At 36.5% G+C, this 20,861-nt stretch overlaps 5 protein-coding genes across 10 annotated transcripts; 4 read left to right on the plus strand and 1 right to left on the minus strand.

Annotated features, from left to right (window-relative positions):
- Window positions 1-181: 181 nt before the first annotated feature.
- Window positions 182-3,776, plus strand: LOC105630822 (U-box domain-containing protein 30). Of its 5 annotated transcripts, none has more exons than XM_020678118.3 (3): window positions 182-1,746; window positions 3,021-3,121; window positions 3,413-3,776. In XM_020678118.3, exon 1 carries the CDS (start codon window positions 335-337, stop codon window positions 1,646-1,648), a length of 1,314 nt encoding a protein of 437 aa, XP_020533777.1. In that variant the 5' UTR covers window positions 182-334; the 3' UTR covers window positions 1,649-1,746; window positions 3,021-3,121; window positions 3,413-3,776. The 5 variants fall into 5 exon arrangements, with proteins under 5 accessions (XP_020533777.1, XP_020533778.1, XP_037493479.1 ...); XM_020678119.3 differs by having other exon boundaries at window positions 3,021-3,113; XM_020678120.3 differs by having other exon boundaries at window positions 183-1,746; window positions 3,013-3,121.
- An 854-nt stretch (window positions 3,777-4,630) lies between these two features.
- On the minus strand, window positions 4,631-6,959 carry LOC105630820 (U-box domain-containing protein 30). Of its 2 annotated transcripts, none has more exons than XM_020678116.3 (2): window positions 6,812-6,959; window positions 4,631-6,587 (listed from the first exon to the last, which is right to left on the minus strand). In XM_020678116.3, exon 2 carries the CDS (start codon window positions 6,168-6,170, stop codon window positions 4,809-4,811), a length of 1,362 nt encoding a protein of 453 aa, XP_020533775.1. In that variant the 5' UTR covers window positions 6,171-6,587; window positions 6,812-6,959; the 3' UTR covers window positions 4,631-4,808. The 2 variants fall into 2 exon arrangements, with proteins under 2 accessions (XP_020533775.1, XP_037493478.1); XM_037637550.2 differs by having other exon boundaries at window positions 4,631-6,665; window positions 6,812-6,948.
- A 3,558-nt stretch (window positions 6,960-10,517) lies between these two features.
- LOC105630819 (U-box domain-containing protein 30) lies at window positions 10,518-12,988 on the plus strand. Its single transcript, XM_020678117.3, has 2 exons — window positions 10,518-10,676; window positions 10,839-12,988. Exon 2 carries the CDS (start codon window positions 10,974-10,976, stop codon window positions 12,327-12,329), a length of 1,356 nt encoding a protein of 451 aa, XP_020533776.1. The 5' UTR covers window positions 10,518-10,676; window positions 10,839-10,973; the 3' UTR covers window positions 12,330-12,988.
- A 1,567-nt stretch (window positions 12,989-14,555) lies between these two features.
- LOC105630818 (uncharacterized) lies at window positions 14,556-17,980 on the plus strand. The gene is made up of 3 exons (XM_012212794.4): window positions 14,556-15,285; window positions 16,225-16,412; window positions 17,215-17,980. Exons 1-3 carry the CDS (start codon window positions 14,634-14,636, stop codon window positions 17,704-17,706), a joined length of 1,332 nt encoding a protein of 443 aa, XP_012068184.1. The 5' UTR covers window positions 14,556-14,633; the 3' UTR covers window positions 17,707-17,980.
- Window positions 17,981-18,545: 565 nt separating this feature from the next.
- Window positions 18,546-20,520, plus strand: CF9 (Carbohydrate-binding protein). The gene has a single exon (XM_012212793.4). It carries the CDS (start codon window positions 19,133-19,135, stop codon window positions 20,384-20,386), a length of 1,254 nt encoding a protein of 417 aa, XP_012068183.1. The 5' UTR covers window positions 18,546-19,132; the 3' UTR covers window positions 20,387-20,520.
- Window positions 20,521-20,861: the final 341 nt, after the last annotated feature.

Consider the following 20,861-nt stretch of genomic DNA (forward strand, 5'->3'; position numbering starts at 1 on the left):
GTGAACCGAGTCATTAATTGATTCACCAACCAATCCGATTTAAAGAAAGGTGGGTTATAAAGTAACATATCCAATAAGCAAGCAGATATTAAGAATGACCAAAGTAATGACTGCACGTGTGGTGCACGGTTGCCGAAGTGTCAATCACGGGCTATAGCCTATAGCCGGTTACTCTCCTCCTCAAAACCCTTTTCGTTTCATTAATTTCATTTCATACAAAAGATTGCATCTTTCTCTTTCATCTTCGTTGGATACTTTTCATTACATTTATCTCTTCTTCTTCTTCTTCTTCTTGTGTGGTGGCCATAGCCATAGCCATAGAAGACAAGTAAATATGAAGCTAGATTTGGCTAGTGGTGGGCAAGTGTTAGATCTGGAAACCGCCGTTAAAGACGGCATTTTAGGTGGCACTTGTGGTGGTTTGATTTCTAAGGCCGGTGCCGAGAAATTGGATCTAAAGAAGATGATTGAAGAGCTCGAGTCAATGGAAGTGCCGTCTGTTTTCATTTGTCCAATCTCATTGGACCCAATGCAAGACCCGGTGACTCTCTGCACTGGCCAGACTTACGAGAGATCCAATATCCTTAAATGGTTCTCTCTTGGTCACTATACTTGCCCTACTACAATGCAAGAGCTTTGGGATGATACGGTAACGCCAAACAGTACTCTGCAGCAGCTTATTTATAGCTGGTTCTCGCAAAAGTATTTGGCTATGAAGAAAAGATCGGAGGACGTGCAAGGAAGGGCTATTGAGCTTTTGGAGACTCTTAAGAAGGTTAAGGGTCAAGCTAGAGTTCAAGCTCTAAAAGAGCTTAGACAGGTTGTCGCTGAACATGCCACGGCGAAAAAGGCAGTTCTAGAAAATGGCGGTGTGGCCTTGATTACTTCTTTATTAGGTCCTTTTACTACTCATGCTGTTGGGTCTGAGGCAATTGGTATTCTTGTGAATTTGGATCTGGATTTCACATCCAGGTCAAATTTGTTGCAACCTGCCAAGATTTCTTTAATGGTAGATACGCTAAATGAGGGTTCTATTGAGACCAAAATCAATTGTACTAGATTGATTGAAATGTTGATTGAAGGTAAGGATTTGGAGGCTGAAAACGTGTCAAGTTTAAGCCTTTTGGTTGGTTTGTTGAGGTTAGTGAAAGATAAGAGACACCCGAATGGGGTAATGGCTGGACTTGGTTTGTTAAGCCATCTGTGTTCGCATGAGTTTGTTAGAAACTCAATTGTAAGTATTGGGGCAATTCCACAGTTAGTAGAGCTATTGCCTAGTTTGAGTAATGAGTGTTTGGAATTAGCACTTTATATCCTAGAGGTTCTTTCTACTGTTTTAGAAGGAAGTGTGGCTTTGAAGGATTGTCCCAATACGATCCCGAATGTGGTGAAGATATTGATGAAAGTATCTGAGAGGTGTACACAGCTTGCATTGTCAATTTTGTGGGCAGTTTGTCAGCTTGCACCGGAAGAATGTGCTGCAATTGCTGTAGAGGCGGGTTTGGCTGCGAAGCTGCTTCTCGTAATACAGAGTGGTTGTAATCCTGAGCTGAAGCAGAGGTCAGCTGAGCTATTAAAGTTGTGTAGTCTTAATTACACGGCTACTATCTTCATTTCCAAATGTAAGCTTACCAGAACAATACAATAAAGGAAAATGTCAGTTTGTTGAGCACACCAGTTGTCTGGTCTTATTCCCAAAAGGTGAAGGCATTGGTTCTTTTAGGGGAGCCAATTTGGGTTTCTAAGGTACTCTTTTCGCTCTCTCTCTCTCTCTTTTTTATATGTTAACTTTTAATACGTTCTATTGGTTTCACATAATAGATGCAGTAACATAATGTGTGTTTTAGTCTGATTGCACGTTACCCGACTGTTGCCTATAAGGTGCTTTTTTGTGGTATTAACATAAAGTCATGCAATTAGAGTATGCTCGTCACTTTTTGGTTTCAAAAATGTTATTTTGATGGTCCAAAGACATATCATGATTTTACATCATCCAAGTAACAGCAGAGCAATAGAGTCTTTGGCCACAGACTTCTAAAACAATGCTTTCTATCCAAACCCTTGATTCTAGGAGTAGAGAAAGTGGAAAAAAGAATATTTGTTGTGTAGGTGTGGAGATAGGGGGTTGAAAGTCTCTCATCACTTCCTTTCAACTATGAAACCGAGGTAAAAGAAAATCAAAAGAAAGAATTCCTCACATTAAAAATGAAAAAAAGGAAGCTGAAACAGGCAATTGACATGGTTCTTATTTGGTTACAAAATGAGTTGTTCTTACTCTCTAGCTATTCATTTTTTCTGCTTAGTCGACTCTTCTACAACACCTCCTGCAATTCCACACCATATGCAACAAGAAAAGCCAACTTTATCTGAACGATATTTTTAGAATCTTTATAATTCCTAATCCCCCATCTCATTAAATCTTATTCCTCCTTCAACCCAAATACTAAGCCACCCATTGTTTAGTCCTATTTAACATTTTTCTTTTAGAAAAAAAAAAAATCCAACTTGTCTGCCTCTGGTCTGGATCTTGAAGCTGTCAAGAAAATGACTTAAAAAGCATATGAGTGCCCTTAAATTACTTGGCATGAATATTATGCATAAGACTATCTGGTCATTTGCAGAGGCCTTATCATTAAGAATCCATTGAAAAGCCTCAACACTCATTTGACCCCAATCCCCCATCTAAAACCCTCATATTCTGTTAAATACGCTCCTTGAACCTAATCTCCACTCTTAGTAAGACTCTTGTTCTGTGTGGTTGGTTCTGATATTCAATATTGGATTCTTACAATCTTGTTTTCCTAAAAATGATTGGATAATTGGGATTTAATTAGCATATTATTGTGTTATCTTAGAAGTTGAGGTTTGCAAATTGAATTGACAACACACAAGCAATAGGAAGCTGGATGTTAATGTTAGATGTTTATATAGAGAAAGAAAGTAAAATAGCATATCAGACCCTGTATGCTAGAGGATTTAAAAAGTTAGGAACTTATGCATTAAGATGGGCAGGAGTGCAGGGCTGATGTTTTCATGACAATTTAAAGTTGGGAGAGCTCGGGATGGCAAGGCTTACAGCAACTTCTGGACCAACTCAAGTATTCCAACACGCGGTATAATAGTACGATTCTGTTCTCTCACTTATATGCTTGGGCAGGTCACATACTCACATTTAATAAACTAAAACCAGTGAATTTAAAATAAACCATTCAAGATTTACTAAAAAATTGAATTTATAATTAGGGACTGTGTGGTTATTTGTTAGATTGATGAGATCTTAATTGCTTATTTTGAATTCAATGGCATGGATTAAGTGAACACGATAAGTTTAGTATTAATTAGTTAACTATTTCCTAAATCCTTCTACTGGTTATAAAATATGGTGCTCAAGTTAGGATTGCTTTAATTGCAGGCATGTCAAAGTGTACAATGGCACTAATGTAATCTCAGGAAGAAAGTGGCTGCCTGCCTCGATCATGAGACACTCTTTGGAGCTGCAAACAATTTTGTAACGGTTTTGTTGTAGGAAGTATTGAAAGATAACAGAGAGCAAGCACTCTAATAGAGGAAAGATGTCAATAATTCCTTTTGTATAATATACATAGAACTAGTTGAGAAGGATTAGCTTGTTGGCGTCTCAGCTTAATACTCATGGGATTTTGCTTTTGCTTTTTGTTTAGCCAGTAATACATGGACTAATGTACAGTGACAATCCTAGTCGAGAAGAAGAATATATCAAAGTGCTCATAGCCAGCACGGAAGTCATTTTTGCGTAATCCTATATGAATGTATTAAAATAACAATTATGGGAATTACCCACCTTGTCTCAGAAAAATAAATAATAGTAAAAGAAAAAAAAAAGAGCCAGTCTTTTGCAGTATCTTACAAAAAAATTGGCGGGTTCAATAAGAGCGTTCGATAATGCGTGGAAAGATTGATTGGGTGCTCTCTTTTTCTGAAGTTGACAAGATCTGAAGCTCTTCTTTTTCTTTCTCTACTTATTTGTTTTGTTCCTAATTTTGTCAGTGTTGATGCATTCGTAACAACAAAAGTGGACTCCAGGGCCCTAGAATCCAATTTTATCTCTTTTTTATTTTTTGATTTTATTTTTTATTTTTTAATGAATTGAAATGTCTTTCATAAACAATCTGATGCCTTAATCTAGTTATAAAATAAGATTATATTAAGCCTTAGCGCCAATGTTTAAATCTAATTAATGTTAAATCTCCTTTTCCGATAAAAAAAAATGTCATTCTTGATCTTATAATAATATCTTAAGGCAATTTGGTTATAAAATTAAGCTGATGATGTTGAATCTCGAAGAGGTTAGTTTTAGATGGGGTGATTCCTTGGACTAGCCATTGCCCATCTCATCCTTAAAAAGTTCTGGAAAACTAGTTAGCATCAAATATATAATACAAGAGCAAGCTCCAAACTAAGGTGACATTTTGAATGGTTAATTATGCATGCGTGAACTTTTTGTGTACAAATTACAAATGGGAGCTCATCATTGCATGAATTGACACAGGATGTAGAAAATGAAGGTGAAACATGAGCAAAAGCCCCAATTTATGCACAGTGGATCAATAAATAATAACTACAGCATATGCAGTTAGCCTAAACATACACATTATGAAGCTTTTCTGTCTAGTGAAACCAATATAATTGTTTGATATTCACAACGAAGAGAAAGTGGGGTTACCTTAGAAACCCCAGTTGATTTCATTCTACAACCTTTGCCTCTTGACACAAGGAAAAAAAGAGATGGTGTATATATTTAATTATCAACAAATTGGCATATTTTTTCTTCATTGTATCGTTCTGGTAAGCTTACACTTGGAAATGAAGATAGTAGCTGTGTAATTCAGACTACATAATTTTAATAGCTCAGCTGCCCTCTGCTTCAGTTCAGGATTACAGCCACTCTGTATTACAAGCAGCAGCTTGGCCGCCAAACCAGCCTCCACAGCAATTGCAGCACATTCTTCTGGTGCAAGCTGACAAACTGCCCACAAAATTGACAAAGCAAGCTGAGTACACCTCTCAGATACTTTCATCAATAACTTCACCACATTCGGAATGGTATGTGCACAATCCTTCAAAGCCACTCGTCCTTCTAAAATAGTTGAAAGAACCTCTAGTATATAAAGTGCTAAATCCAAACACTCATTATTCAAACTAGGCAACAGCTCCACAAGTTGTGGGACTGCCCCAATACTTAAAATGGAGTTTCTTACAGAATCGTGTGAACAAAGATTTCTCAACAAACCAAGTCCAGCCAATACCCCATTTGGGTGTCTCTTATCTTTCACTAATCTCAACAAACCAACTAAAAGGCTCAAACTTGACATATTTTCAGCCTCCAAATCCTTACCTTCTATCAACATTTCAATCAATCTTGTACAGTTAACTTTGGTCTCGATGGAACCCTCATTTAGTATATCTACCATTAAAGAAATCTTGGCAGGTTGCATCAAATTTGACATCGATGTGGAATTAAGTTCCAAATTCACAAGAATCCCAATAGCCTCAGACCCAACAGCATGTGTAGTAAAAGGACCTAAAAAGGAAGAAACCAAGGCAATGCCGCCATTATCTAGCATTGCCTTTCTGGCCGTGTCATGTTCAGTGACAACCTGCTTAAGCTCTTTTAAAGCTTGAACTCTAGCTTGACCCTTAACCTTCTTAAGAGTCTCCAAAAGCTCAATAGCCCTTCCTTGCACGTCCTCCGATCTCTTCTTCATCGCCAAATACTTTTGCGAGAACCAGCTGTAAATTAACTGCTGTAGGGTTCTGTTTGGAGTGACCGCATCATCCCAAAGCTCTTGCATTGTAGTTGGGCAAGTATAGCGACCAAGAGAGAACCATTTAAGGATATTGGATCTCTCATAGGTCTGGCCAGTGCAGAGAGTGACTGGGTCTTGCATTGGGTCCAATGAGATTGGGCAAATGAACACAGACGGCACTTCCATCGATTCAAGCTCTTCAATCATCATCTTGAGATCCAATTTCTCGATACCGGCTGTAGAAATCACACCACCGCCACCACCATTGCCGCCTAAAATGCCATCTTTAACGGCAGTTTCCAGATCTAGCACTTGCCCACCACTACCCAGATATAGTTTTATACTTCCTTCTCTTCTATGGCTATTAGGCATAAAAATCGGCATTTTGGAGTACCCTTTTGGATATTATAGCCACTAAATAAGAAGAAGAAGAAGAGGAGGAGGAAGGAGAAGCAAATGAATCTAATCCAATAAAAACCCACGCCGAGAATTGAAAAGAGAAATTAGAGAATAATAAGAGACATCACTTCCACGGGACAAGAAACGTGTGGGAAAGGAAAAGAAAAATAAAAAAGAGGGCATAAGGTCTCTATCTTTCATTGACAAACACAAGGAACCATGACTATCAAAGGGGACAACTTTTCTACGTCGTGTGCTTTACTTTGGCTCTTTATCTGATCTCTTTCTCTGGTCAAAAGAGTAACATTCTTCTCCATCGTCATCATCACCATCATCAAAGACATTATAACCATGACAATCTTCTTCTCTATTACCAAAGCTCTCTCTCACTAACAACTTCCTCTTCAAGCTCCCCAAAAGAAACAAGTGAAATCATCAACCCCAGATCAGGTAAAAAGAGAGAGAAATAACAATCAAAAGCTACAGAAAAAGGATAATAATGATCACTTATACATGAACAGTACCTCTTCGACCCAAATTTACCAAATAATGCACAGAAGAAAAGAAAATTATGAAAAGGGAAAATAGATAAAGACATATAAGAATGGGTTAACTCAGAACCATACCTAGTAATTGAAATTGAGAAGAAAGTGGCAGAAGGAAAAAATTGGCAAAAGAGAAAAGCTATTCTCTGCTGAGTCTCTTTTCTTCTACTGTTCTGCTTACGGAGCAGGTAATCAAAGACCGCAAAAGAATTTCTTTGAAAATTTCGCTTTTGTGGGCCATTGCTGCTTCAAAATATTCAATTCATTCCTTCTTTTTAACAAATGTTTTCAAACTGAAAATTACATTTATAAATTCCGTATGGCCCAAAAAATACTTTTAAAAAAATATCTCAAATATTCAAAAAAAAAAACTAGAATTATAATCGACTGTGAATTTGTATCCACAATGTCTTGCTGTGCAATTAATATTTTAAATTTAAATTATATACTATTCCATATCATAAATATTTGATGGCAAAAATAAAATGTTTTGATTTTTAAATTATTAGTACTACAGTTTATGAATAGGAAACAACTGTAAATAGGGCCTATTTAATATTTATTATTGAGTAACTTTAATTTTTAAAAAATAAGACCTTTAATATGTTGTGTGATAAATACGTGAAATCACGCATTGCCGTTTGAAATTGGGACCCATAAGTAGTCTAATGCTGACGTTCAAGTCTACCAGACAAGGGTAAAACCGGAATATGAAAAATTGTCCTATTAAACTAGTATGGTTAGAATACAAAAAGGATAAGAAAAGGAAGTATTTTCTACTTGGAGTCACCGGCTACAGCCCGTGAGTAAACCCATCGGCGGGTGTGCACCACACGTGCAGTTGTTAACTTTAGTCATCCTTAACATCGGGTTATTGGATAAATCATAAATGACAACGTAAATTAAAAGGAAATTGATTAATTAATTTTTGGTTTATGAAAAAATTTTTAAACCGATACATTGAAAAGGTTTCGTTTTGGGCATATCTCTGGCCCCTAGGATGGGGTACCCTAGACACAAGCTCAGTCAAATGGTCAAAAAGCAGAAATTGGTGGTGCCATTAGTTAATTATTAATTATAGGTTAATCACCCGTGGTTAGATTTTAACCACCCACAACCATCTCTAAATTCGCGAAAAACTATTCTGTATCCATACATAATTTATGGGATGTCCTCGAAGGACCTGTATCTGTACATATTTTAATTCACGTGATCCATCTCTAATCTTAATGCACTTTATACTAAAAAAACTAAAAAGGGTCGTCGTCATAAGACTTACATTACATCTTCAAATATATAATTGCAAGCGCAAGAGAAATTGATTTTCAAAATTAAAGTTTTAAAAAGTTATATCCCATAAAAATTTTCTTTATTGAATAATAATTAAAAATGATTTATGATATAAAAAATTAAGAAAGTAAAAATATATTGGGGCTGTGGTGTGGCCTCTCTGGCCAGTGGCCACCAAATAAATCTGTCTCTGACAACTAGGCTCATTGTATATGATAGCTAAATCCAAAGGGAGAGTTAGATGCACATCTCTAATTAATAATTAATAATTAAAAAGAAAATTGCTTTAGGAAAGAAATGATTAAATTTTGATAAGTCACTTTAGGTAAGAAGCAGATGCTTTGAAAAGATTCCATGATTCAAAAATAAGAGACAAAAAATTAAAAAAAAAACAAAATAAATAAGTGGAGAGGAAACTGGAAGCCCCGTGGGGTGGGGCCCAAGGAGAGCGTGCCTTTGGTAAAGTGCCAGCTCATATTTTGACCAGTTTTCTCGGGTATTGAAATTGCGTACGCATTGGTTTTTGGCTTTCAGGTCTAAAATTTGACCACTTTGCTTTCTCGTTGGGCTAACTCCTCACTCGCACGTGCCAGGGGGAATCGCGCCCCCCTTCCCCTCCTCTCACCTTGATCTCCCAGATTATAGATTCCTCTCTCAGTTCATCATCTGGATTAACCTTATTATTATTCTCATTCTCATTAATTTTTTTTTTTTAAGTTATGATTCTATTTGAATTGACTGTAATTAAAATCTTTGGATTTAAAATATATAATTAATTATATTTAGTAAAATAAAAATATTTACATTGTGAACAAAAAAGAAAATAAAAGAGGAAGAAGAAAGAACTAGACGAGTAAGGCTTCATTTATTTTCATAAAATAATTTACAGGAAAATATTTTTCACAATTTTTTATTATTTGGGACGCTCAAAAAATAAGTCAACCGAAAATATTTTTCTGGTCAAAGGAAAACTAAATCATTTTTTAAATAAAACAACTTCCTATTTTTTGAGAGAGTAAAATATTTTCCGAATATTAGCAAATCTTATAAATTCATATTTTTTAATTTATTAATCATCATAATTACTACCACCGATCACAATTTATCACCGGCCACCGCCACCGGCGGCTTTCATAATTTATATATTTTTTACATTATTTTTATATTTAATAATAAAATTTTAAAATTTCTATTATTATTATTATTATTTTTATCATCTTATAAGATAAAATTTTTAATATTTTCAATATTACAACCAAACAATAAAAAATAAATTATTTAAAAAATATTTTTTTAAAAAAATATTTTATATAACAATATTTTTTTTAAAAAATATTTTATATAACAATATTTTTCTATAAGTTATTTTCCTAAAATAAACTGAGTCGAAAGTTTGGGGGAGTAAAGAAATATTCTCTTTTGAGATTGAACATTGAAGAAAGTGAAAGTTTTGGACTCACCTTATGATTGTTTTCATGGACTTTAATCATTTAATTGAATTCGGGCTTAATTTGCACTTTTTTTTTTTAATTTTTGAAATTTGTAAGAGCCCACACTAAAATTAAATAATTAAATAGTTTAAAGTAATGTGAAAATAAGAGATAAGAATAAAGAGTGGAAATTATAATTGAATTGAAATAAATTAATAAGCATGGAACACATAATGCAACTTGAATTTCGAACTAATTGACTAATTATTTTTTTTAAAAAAAATCAAACTATAATTTCATTAATTAAAAATTATATACAGATATGAAATATAGATCAATATGTTTTTATATTTTTATATACAAAATCTAATAATAAACCATTTATATAAAAAATAAAAAATACAATATTGATTAGAAGTATCTGATCGAGTTGACAGAGTATAATATTTATTTCTATATAGATTGACATATGAAAATTTATTTCTATATTTGGAAATAAACTTGAATTTGAAATTTGCAAGTACTAAGAAAAATGATGAAGACATGTTTCAAAAAATAAAAGGTGAGATCGAGGACTTCTCAAAATATTCATTCTATTACTTTTAAAAAACATCCATTGTGTTTATTTTCTTTTATTTCTCTCAAATTCTGAAATATTGTCTCTCAGAATGCTTATTTAAATATCAATTTGAACAAGAAAAGTTGAAGCAAAATTTCACAATGAAAAGCAGCTTGCCGAATAGCTATTTTCAATTGTAAAGCACACTTGCCTTTCAATGTAAGGTTATATACATATCGATATGCTAATGACTGCACGTGTGGTGCGCGGTCATCAAAGGTTAAGTCACGGGCTATAGCCGGTCACTCTCGTCAAATACTTAAAATGGGTCCCAGTTAACTGAAGTCGATATCTACAATTATCAGTCAAATTGTCCATTCCGGTCTTACCCCTGTCAGTTTGGGCACCCATGTAAGCAGTTTTTTTCAATAGGACTAATAAGCGAACGGTAATAGCGTAATTTCAACAGATAGATCCTCATCCGGAAAAAATATTAAAGTATGGTGTATCAGTGACCCACTAAAGGGAAATTTTCAAAGAAATTATTCTTTTGATTACCAGACGAAAACAGGAGCTGTGGAAGATTGGAGAAGAGCTTGCAGACTTTAGCTGTTCTCTTCTCTTTTTCCTCTTACACTCTTTCTCTGTCGCTACAGCCTACAGTTGGGTATGGTTCTCGCTTCTCAGTTGACTCGTCGCTTCATATCTTTTTTCTGATCTTCCTTTTCATTGTTTTCTCAATTCTTCTGAAGAGGCATTGCTAATTTACGAGTGATTATTGTCCTTTCTGTCCCTTTTGATTGTTTCTTCATTTGTTGACCTGATTTAGGGTTGATGATTTTGCCTTCTTGTTGGAGTCTGTAGAGGAAACTTTTAGTTAAGCTTGTGTCTTTATCTGAGGGTTTTTTGGGTTGGAATTCAATTATTTCTCAGAAGCAATACCAGTAGTATAGTCTATTTCAAAATGCCGATGTATCAGCCTAATACCAATAGAAGAGGAGGAATAATGAAGCTAGATGTAGGTAGTGGTGGGCAAGTGCTGGATCTGGAAACTGCTGTTAAAGATGGCATTTTAGGTGGCACTGGTGGTGGATTAATTTCCACGGCCAACACGGAGAAATTGGATCTGAAGAAGATGATTGAGGAGCTTGAATCGATGGAGGTGCCTTCTGTGTTTATTTGTCCAATCTCATTGGACCCAATGCAAGACCCAGTGACTCTCTGCACTGGCCAGACTTATGAAAGATCCAATATCCTCAAATGGTTTTCTTTTGGCCATTGTACTTGCCCTACTACAATGCAAGAGCTCTGGGATGATACGGTAACACCAAATAGGACTCTGCAGCAGCTGATTTACAGCTGGTTCTCGCAAAAGTATTTGGCTATGAAGAAAAGATCGGAGGACGTGCAAGGTAGGGCTATTGAGCTTCTGGAGACTCTAAAGAAGATTAAGGGTCAAGCTAGAATTCAAGCTTTGAAAGAGCTCAGGCAGGTTGTCGCTGGACATGCTACAACTAAGAAGACAGTGTTAGATAACGGTGGGGTTGCTCTGGTTTCCAACTTATTGGGTCCTTTAACTACTCATGCTGTTGGGTCCGAGGTAATTGGGATTCTTGTGAATTTGAATCTTGATTTCACATCGAAAGCCAATTTGCTGCAGCCTGCAAAGATTTCTTTAATGGTAGATATGTTAAATGAGGGTTCGATTGAGACCAAGATTAATTGTACGAGATTGATTGAAATGTTGATACAAGGGAAGGAATTTGAATCCGAAAATGTGTCCAGCTTGAGCCTTGCAGTTGGCTTGTTGAGGTTAGTGAAAGATAAGAGACACGCAAACGGGATATTGGCTGGACTTGGCTTGCTAAAGATTCTTTGTTCGCATGAGTCTTGTCGGAATTCAATTGTCAGCATCGGTGCAATCCCTCAATTAGTGGAGCTATTGCCTAGTCTGAATAATGAGTCCCTAGAATTGGCACTTCATATTCTGGAGGTTCTTTCAACTGTTCCAGCGGGAAGCATAGCTTTGAAGGATTGTGTTCGTACAATACCGAATGTGGTTAAGTTGTTGATGAAGGTTTCAGAGAGCTGTACTCACCTGGCATTATCAATATTGTGGGCAGTTTGTCAGCTTGCACCAGAAGAATGTGCTGCACTTGCTGTGGAGGCAGGTTTGGCAGCTAAGCTGCTCCTGGTAATACAAAGTGGTTGTGACCCCGTGTTAAAGCAGAGGTCGGCTGAGCTCTTGAAATTGTGTAGTCTAAATTATGCATCTACTATCTTCATATCAAAATGCAAGCTGACCAAAACAATACAATGAAGAGACTGCCTTTTTGTGTTGATATGTCCCATATATTTTTCCTTGGCCAAAAGGCAAAGGGAATGGAGCCTGATGGAATGGGGTCAATTGGGGGTTTCTGAGGTATCCCGTGTAAATTAAAGATCGTCTGATACATTCTATTGGTTTCACGTAATAGAACATCATAATGTGGATATAGGATAATTTCATACTTTGCAGTTATTATCTTTCAGTCCACCATCTACAAGCTGGTATTTGACCGAAAAGTTCCAATAATTCCCAGCCAGGTTGTTATTGAATTGGACTTATTATTTTCACCAAAGTGGCACAACTCTGGTCTCTGCTTCCATGATTGTTTCCATGTGGAGAGGTCTGTAAATTGTAAAGTATGTATATTAGAATATATATAATGGTGGTTTGCAGGGTGTGGATGGTGAGAATCAAGAAAGAGCTAAGGGTGGGGAATTTTTATAGGCATCTTTCTCAATTGTAATTCCATATTAATTTTGAGCTCCCCATTGATCCTCAATTTTTTTTTGTCCTTCATTTTTATGGTTTTGTGGGGTGGGAAAGCATATGTTAAATTTCACCTTGGAAAAGGTTATTTCACCTTAAATGTAGATCTTTTGTGCTTTCAATGTAAAATCATTCATAATGAACTTCTACTTTTATTTCGTTAACTATTTTAATTTTTAACTCTCTTTCTTGTTTATGTTTTGTTCATTTTAGACCTTTTTAGATGATTGTTCTCTCGTATGAAATTTGAGTGCGGATGGTGGACGATCGCCTGTTTCTAATTTAAAAAAAATTGTTCTGCCAGTAACGAAGGAAAGCAGTCCCATTGTAATCTAAAGCAATTAGTACTGTGACCTGGATTTACATGGTAATTGGCGCTTTAGTGGAGAACTGTTGTTAGATGGGAACAATTTCAAGTCTGATACATTTTAAGTACTTTGTTTCGATGAATCTTATAAAGACTTCTATATGTTTCATCAACCACATCCTCCTCTAATTATCTCCTCTACCACCAGCAACAACCATCGCAGCAGCTGCAGCAATAGCATAAATATCGTTTTTCTTTAAGATGCATTGCGTGTTTCAATAATATTCATCTTATTCTGGTGCATCAAAATCTTCTGCAAGTACATCCACCAATTTTTCTGATCATAGTCATCCTTGTCAGTCTGATTCCTCTTTTGGATAGCTGAATTGCTGGAAATCCTCCAACACAGACCACCCTTCTCCATCTCCACCCTTTTCATCATCCAGTTAATCATCATCTGCTATAGTGCCAGTTGACCCGGAAGGATACAGGGTTTTTGACTTGTCTATCTCCTAGTAGCCTGTGCTGAAGCGGTTGAAGTATGTAATTCAGATGTTGCAGAAGCCAATGTCATAGCAATTCATTCCTTAGTGAAATAAACTTGTTTAAGAATTGAAAAGCACAGCTAAACAATCAGGTGAGCAAAAATTGCAGCAGAAATTAGATAAATGGTTCGATTGGGCCTGGCAAGCTGGCCTGGTATTGAAAATTTTATGTAAAAAAGCCCATTGTTTTTCGGTTTTGAATTTCGATCGACTAATTCATTTTTATGGAGGCAGCTTTGGCTTTCTATCAACCAAAAAGATCCAGCTTTGCTGCCTTTTGTCTTTACTATGTTGTCACGATCTATGAGTAGGCTTTTTAATATTCATCCTTGGGTTTTGATTATGAGAAAGATGATCCGATCAAGATTTTTACTTGCGATTTTCATGTCTGAGTGGAGTTTAGTTCTTTACAAAAGAAAGAACAACCTCGTGTTATGTTGTCACGGTACTGAGTAGACAAGGTCGATTTAAGTGGAAATGGGCCAAGCTGAAACGACGCCGACTCATGTACATATTAACTACTTTTATAAATTTATAAATTATCTTTGGTCAAATTAATAATGTAATATAAAAGGGTATTTTAATCAAACTGACGAACATTTTATTACTTCTTAATCACTTTATAAAAAGCTTAAACCGCCTATACTGTGAATGAATTAAGTAACTTTTATTAATCTGATTTGATTATAAAAATTAATTATCTGGTGAAAATTATGAAAGCAATTAAGTAAACTCAGATTTGTATAAGCTCAAACCTCGTTTTCATATTGTGCCTAACAGCAAGAAAACATCATTAATCATTAGTAATTAAATGTATGACGTGGCACCGCATAATTGGATCCTATAATCAAATCAGTGTATCACAGGATTCCGCCTCTCTCAAAGCAAAACATTTTTTAACAACCCCTACCTTTTCCATCAATCACTTTCTCTCCCCTCCATCGATGCACAAGCACAATGTCATGGCTGGCTCGTTCCCTCGCCAACTCTCTCCGACTCGACGACGATGATGACTCTGCTGAACACGACGTCGCACCCTACACCCCTCATGATTTCTCACCAGTAAAACGTTATGGGGAAGATGCTCAATCCACAGAAGGAGCGGAAAGAAGAAAACAAGTTGAAGAAGAAGCGCAAGCGAGAGGCGTGAAAGAGGATCTCACTGAACTGAAGCAAACCCTAACGCGTCAACTGTGGGGTGTCGCCTCTTTCCTTGCTCCTCCGCCGACGTTTAATGATCGATCAGTCTCCAATTTGAATCAGTCTGAGCCCTCCGATCGATCGGAGGAAGGTGGACATTCCGATTCCGAGGAACTAGAGGGGATCAGGCAAGATTTTGCGGAGATCGGAGGAAGATTTAGGAGCGGGGTCACGGGGATTTCTAAAGCGGCATCGAATTATTTTCCGTTTGGATCGGAGGAAAACGAGGTTGAAAATAATGTGGAAGGAAATGAGGGAGAAGGGGAGGAATTAGAGATGGAAGAGCGTGATGATTGGGGAGCAGGAGCCATTGGGATTACCGACGAGGTTTTGGCATTTGCGAGGAATATTGCAATGCATCCTGAGACATGGTTGGATTTTCCTCTTGACGAGGAAGATGATTTAGATGGTGCGTCCATTTTTCAAATTTTTATTGCATTTGCTCACACTTGAACTGAAATTTGTAGTAGTGCCTATTTTTTTGTTGAGATTTAAGGCAACCAAATTGCTCATTCTCTGCTGTTATACGATGCATTGTTTTGCGGTTCACTGAGAGTCTTGTAATTGCCAATGTGGGCAAGTTGGAATGATCACAACTGGAATATAGGATGGCAACTGCAAGCTCTACCTATGCATTGCGTTAGCTGTGATATAGGTGAATTCAGCTATCTTCTTCTGTCCAAAATTTAGCAGGTCAAGCATATGCTTTTTGAATGTGTATATATATGTATACTACATCCTTCGATGGTTCTCCACCCATTTTAATATTAAGACTCATTAATGGACGACGATATTTGTGGTGTGCTTGGTAGATGGGTTGCTTGCTCCCTGATTGCTATATTTACATATTTCCCTAGCAAAAGTTCGATCTTTCATAAGAGGCAACACTTTTACTACTTTAGTATGTAAAAGAACTAAGAGCCTGAAGAATAATGGTCTGGGCTTGTTAATAATAAATATCTTCTGAAGGTTGGTTGTTTAATTTTATGTCAGTAGGATACACTGCACAAGTCAAATGTGAAAAACCATGTTATATTCATAATTCATATAACTTAGATGATTCAGAGCTCCAATTTGGTGGTGTATAGCTCATAAACCTATGTGGTGAAATCAGTTGATCATGTGAAGTTTGATTTTTTTATTTGGGTGCTCCAAGTTGTCCTAAAATGGGCTTTTACAACTTCAACTAATAACATATCTTATAACTTTTCAGTTTCTTGTCTAGGTACTGCTTAATAACTGCCTGAATGCTGCTTGCTTCATTTATTTCAGTGATTAAATTATATTCTCTGCTTCTATGAGTCTTGGCCCTTTTATAAGCCTTTTTCCCCGTCCTCTCGTTCCTTAGATTTTGATATGTCTAGTGCCCAACAAGAGCACGCTATGGCCATTGAACGACTTGCTCCTAGACTAGCTGCTCTCAGAATTGAACTTTGTCCCTGCCATATGACTGATAGTTACTTTTGGAAAGTTTATTTTGTTCTTCTGCATTCAAGACTCAACAAGCATGATGCAGAAGTTCTATCTACACCTCAGGTAATATTTGTCTCCTTTTAATTGTTATAATTTAAGTATTTAGCTCCTTTTGTTATCAAGTCCTTTTTATGTCATGTTGAATTCTTACTAGCACTGCAGTTGATAAACTTGAAATTGCAAGCGAATAAAATTTTCTCTCCTTTTCTATTATTGATCTTGGGATAGGGTTTTGGGTAGCAGGGTTGGGAAGGCTGGATATGCCATCATGTATATAATTAAAAAATTTATCATTATGTTATTAATTATTAAATGTTACAGAAGCATGGCTTGCCAATGCTGCCTACAATATTCAGACTAGAGTATCCTAACAACCCTTGGTTTTTCATTTAGTTTAAAAATTGTAATCATTCCAAACTTGTTTGTTTGAAAGATCATTCTGAACTGCTTTAGATGGAGGATCTTATTGAACGCTTTCCCATTCAAACCTTGGTTTATGCTTATTTCTGCAAATTGCACATTAAGCCTTATTTTAAGAAATTAGTTGCCAAATGGTCACATAAAACAAATATTACTGTTCATCTAACTTCACAAATTGTATCTTCCTATCGCAAGATTTCCTTTTATCTTCACTGACACTCATCCATTCTGTATTCCATTAAATGGATCAATCCGGAGTATTATCGTGAAGGTTGCTTGTATGATTTTACACATTATATTTTGGCTTGGTAAGTAGAGGGTCAATTGGGTTTTTTCATGGACTATAAGGTTTCATTAATGTCATATGGTTAATTTTACAATGGTAAGTTGTTTGAGGACTGGGGATATGGCTGCAGTGAATTACAATATTTCCATTTGCTTGCAGGTAATGGAAGCCAGAGCAATGTGGATGAAGGAGCTACATAAACAAACTAAGCCAGATACTGATTGGTTTGGAAGAAGCACTTCCTATGTAAATGAGAGTGCATTATCGCGTGAAGATTTTGAATATGCCAGGACGTTTGATTTTGAACCAACAAGCAGTATGGCAACAGATTATGGGACAGAGAAGCACCCCATTGTAAGTCCAGAAACAGAATGCATTGATAAATCAATTATCAAAGAAAAGGCAGTGATAAAAATTGAGGATAAGGGTCAGCTAGCTGGCCAATCCTCAAACTCAGTGGTTCCAAATTATGAAGATGATGGGGATGACTGGCCAGATGAGGATGGTTCGGATTTAGGCAGTTACAGAGCCACCTTCCCTCTGGGAAATGAAGAAGATATATCATTCAGTGATCTTGAGGATGATATTGACAACAGTATTTGTATGAAATCTAAGATACTCCAAAAGGATACGGAAACTTCAACATCATAAACCTATATGTACCTTCAGTTAAGCGTAAGCTCTGCTGATTGTGCTGTAGATGGAAGTGTAAAGCCATTCAGTATGCAGTGAACTTGAAACTGAGTGTCCAGAATCATGGCAGGGAATATATGGTGGCCCGTGAGAACTTTTGTACATGATGGTTGTTTTACTTGAGTTTTCCATAGAGTAATTATACGTTCATTTATTGTGCAAAGGTTGTAAACAAAGCATGTTAATTACTCAGCAAAGACGTTATGAATGAAATTAGCCAATTTTTTCCCTATATTAATAATATGAGAGAAATGTACAAGGAATAAGATTACGATGACCTATCGGAGGCCCTTTTTGGCCAGTCGGAACTTTTTGTATATGATGGTTGTTTTACTCAAGTTTGCCATAGTGATTGTATGTTGGTTTATTGTGCAAAAGTTGTAAACGAATCATGTTAATTACTCAGCACGTTATGAGTGAAATTAGTCTAATTTCAGTTCAAAAAGATTCTTATATGAGAGAAATGTACGAGTTAAGATGACCTATATAGACAAACCCTTTTTGGTCTGTGAGAAAAAACTGGAAATCCAAGGATTGCGGGAATTATCTTATGTGAGCGAGACTAAATTTAATGGATAAGAATCGCATGATAAAATATTACATTTTTGGTTTGATGGGGCTAAAGTAAGGGATGTCTTAAAAGCCCGTTGGGCCTCTCGGTGGATCAAAAAGAAATTGCACATAAAAGCTCATACGAAACTTGTACTTTCTCACCGGAAAGGAATGTGAACGTTGAAATTCTAGTCTATAGAAACATCTCAGTCGCCGGTCATGGTCAGCGCATGCACATCATTTCCTCTCGATTACTCTCACGTGTTAAACAGATAAAGGGGAAAATAAAAACAAGAGAAAAGAAACGGAAGAAAATCCATCTCACAAGATTCGAGGAACGAGCTTAATAGCCAATCGGAGACCGCTATTTGTAACAGTATTTGTCCCATTTCAAGCCACTTGCCAAACAACCCCTTAACCGTCCTCGTCTGCGCCTCTGCAACAAACAGGTTCATCTCTTTCTTGCATTGCATGTGCCATTTAATTGGATCTGATTCTTAGTATCTGTTATTATCGCTTCGACATATAATCTAAGCTAACTTTGTACAATCATTAATTGATCCTCAGTTACAAATATAACAACCACCACCCACCCAATCATTAACTCATGCCTTCCCTCCCTCTGCAACTTTATAAACACCAAAACTTTAACAAGAACCGAGACATCAAAATGGAAGCCAATCCCTAGATTCCTCGATTCTCTAACTATATCCTTTCTCTATCCTTTACACGCCATCGCCTCTATATAAGCTTATTCTGCCAACTTCCAATTTCGCAATTCCAGGCCCTAGGGTTCCAATTTCTATTGCAGCTCTAGGGTTTGGTATTAGGGATGGATTTTCAATTGGTAAAAATGGGCATGAATTTATCCCAGAGAAGAAAGAAATGGCTCATTTGTCTTGCCCTGTTTGGTGTCTCTGGTTACGGAGCTTATAAAGTATACAATTTCCCTTCCGTGGTCAAGAAAAGGAGGAGATTGATGAGGCTTATTCGAGCCCTAATTTCTATTGCTGAACTGGTGTCCGAATCTGCTGATACGATTGGCATTGTTTCCAGGGACTTAAACGTGTTTCTGCGGTCCGATTCTGATGAAATCCCAAATAGCTTGAAGCAACTTTCTAAGATCGCTAAATCAGATGAGTTTTCTGAGTCGTTGACTAGGGTTTCTCAGGCTTTGACGATTGGGATTAGCAGAGGGTGTAAATTGGAGTCAAATGCTAATCAATCGGCTTCAGGTTCAACGAATTCGGATTTTACTGATAAGGTGATGGATAAGTTGTTCTCTAATGCAGGGACTGGATTTGTTTCTGTTGTTGTAGGTAGTTTTGCGAGGAGTTTGGTTTTGGGGTTTTATTCTGTTGCTGGCGCTGGTGTAGATCAAAATAGGTCGAGCTTCTCTGATGTGTCTAAATGGGTTAATGTGGTTTGTGATGATTGTTGTAAGGAGCTTATAGCTGATTGTATTCAGAAGTTTGTGAGCACTGCAGTTGCTGTTTATCTCGATAAAACAATGGATATCAACACTTATGATGAATTGTTCTCTGGTTTGACCAATCCGAAGCATCAAAGCAATGTGACGGACGTTCTGGTTTCTCTCTGTAATGGTGCTGTAGAAACGCTTGTTAAAACATCTCATCAAGTGTTGACAAGTTCGAATTTGAAAAATCCAAATTCAAATTCCAGCACTTCGTGTTCTGTAATTGAGCAGGAAGGCTCGTGTGCAACCAGAGATGATTCTCTTGTGCAAGAAGTATGTTTGAAAGATGGAAACTCACTTGATGGGGTTCAAAATGGTGGATGGGTTGGTAAGGTTTCATCTGCATTGTCTGTGCCGAGCAATAGGAAGTTTGTACTAGATGTAACTGGGAGGGTGACTTTTGAAACAATAAGGTCTGTGATAGAGGTGTTATTGTGGAAGATATCAGATGGTTTGAAAAGAAGTCTTAACGTGGTTCATGAAGAGGTTGTGGACAGGGGACTTGAAGTTATTAGATATTTTGGGGCAAAGTCATCTGTTCTTGTTACTCTATGTCTCGCCTTGTATTTTTATGTTCTAGGTGGCAGTAGGGTTCTCTTAGCTGCATAAATTGATGGTCCTGTCCTCGCTCACAAACCAGTTCTAGTCATCCAAATAGGGATGTTTTGCTTGTATATCTTTTTACCTTAATGCAATATTGAGCTCAGTATCTAGTTTTGATGGTTAGGCTGAGTTTAGCTTCAGTAATGTTGGTTTTTTTCATTTTTGTTAAATAGCTTCTCATAGATGGAAATGCTTGCTGCTCTTTAAAATCAACTAAATGACAATACCTATTGTTTTACAAATCTTTGTGCAATAAGACATAACCATTAAGATTGTCTCAGGAGTAAATTATAGAATTCATTATGGTGTTAAATTACTTCTCCTTCCAAATTGACTAGATTATTTTGTTGGTGGCTATTATTGTAAAAGATCAAATTATTTGGTTGCAAGTTTACTGTTATCTCATTTCAAAATAAAAAGCATCTGAGTTCCTTAGCACAAGACCTCATTATATCCAAGTAAGAAAAGAGATTGTTGCTGC

The sequence above is a fragment of the Jatropha curcas genome, chromosome 9 (assembly GCF_041381405.1).
Source record: "Jatropha curcas cultivar XTBG-Jc1 chromosome 9, XTBG_Jcur_1.0, whole genome shotgun sequence".
Classification (NCBI taxonomy): domain Eukaryota; kingdom Viridiplantae; phylum Streptophyta; class Magnoliopsida; order Malpighiales; family Euphorbiaceae; genus Jatropha; species Jatropha curcas.

What these genes read in the sequence shown, in the direction of transcription:
- LOC105630822 (XM_020678118.3), top strand. Translation starts at nt 335, where the DNA reads ATGAAGCTAGATTTGGCTAGTGGTGGGCAAGTGTTAGATCTGGAAACC.
- LOC105630820 (XM_020678116.3), bottom strand. Translation starts at nt 6,170, where the DNA reads ATGCCGATTTTTATGCCTAATAGCCATAGAAGAGAAGGAAGTATAAAA.
- LOC105630819 (XM_020678117.3), top strand. Translation starts at nt 10,974, where the DNA reads ATGCCGATGTATCAGCCTAATACCAATAGAAGAGGAGGAATAATGAAG.
- LOC105630818 (XM_012212794.4), top strand. Translation starts at nt 14,634, where the DNA reads ATGTCATGGCTGGCTCGTTCCCTCGCCAACTCTCTCCGACTCGACGAC. An exon ending in CGAGGAAGATGATTTAGATG is followed by an intron (nt 15,286 to 16,224) that starts GTGCGTCCATTT and finishes CTCGTTCCTTAG; the next exon opens with ATTTTGATATGTCTAGTGCC. An exon ending in AAGTTCTATCTACACCTCAG is followed by an intron (nt 16,413 to 17,214) that starts GTAATATTTGTC and finishes ATTTGCTTGCAG; the next exon opens with GTAATGGAAGCCAGAGCAAT.
- CF9 (XM_012212793.4), top strand. Translation starts at nt 19,133, where the DNA reads ATGGATTTTCAATTGGTAAAAATGGGCATGAATTTATCCCAGAGAAGA.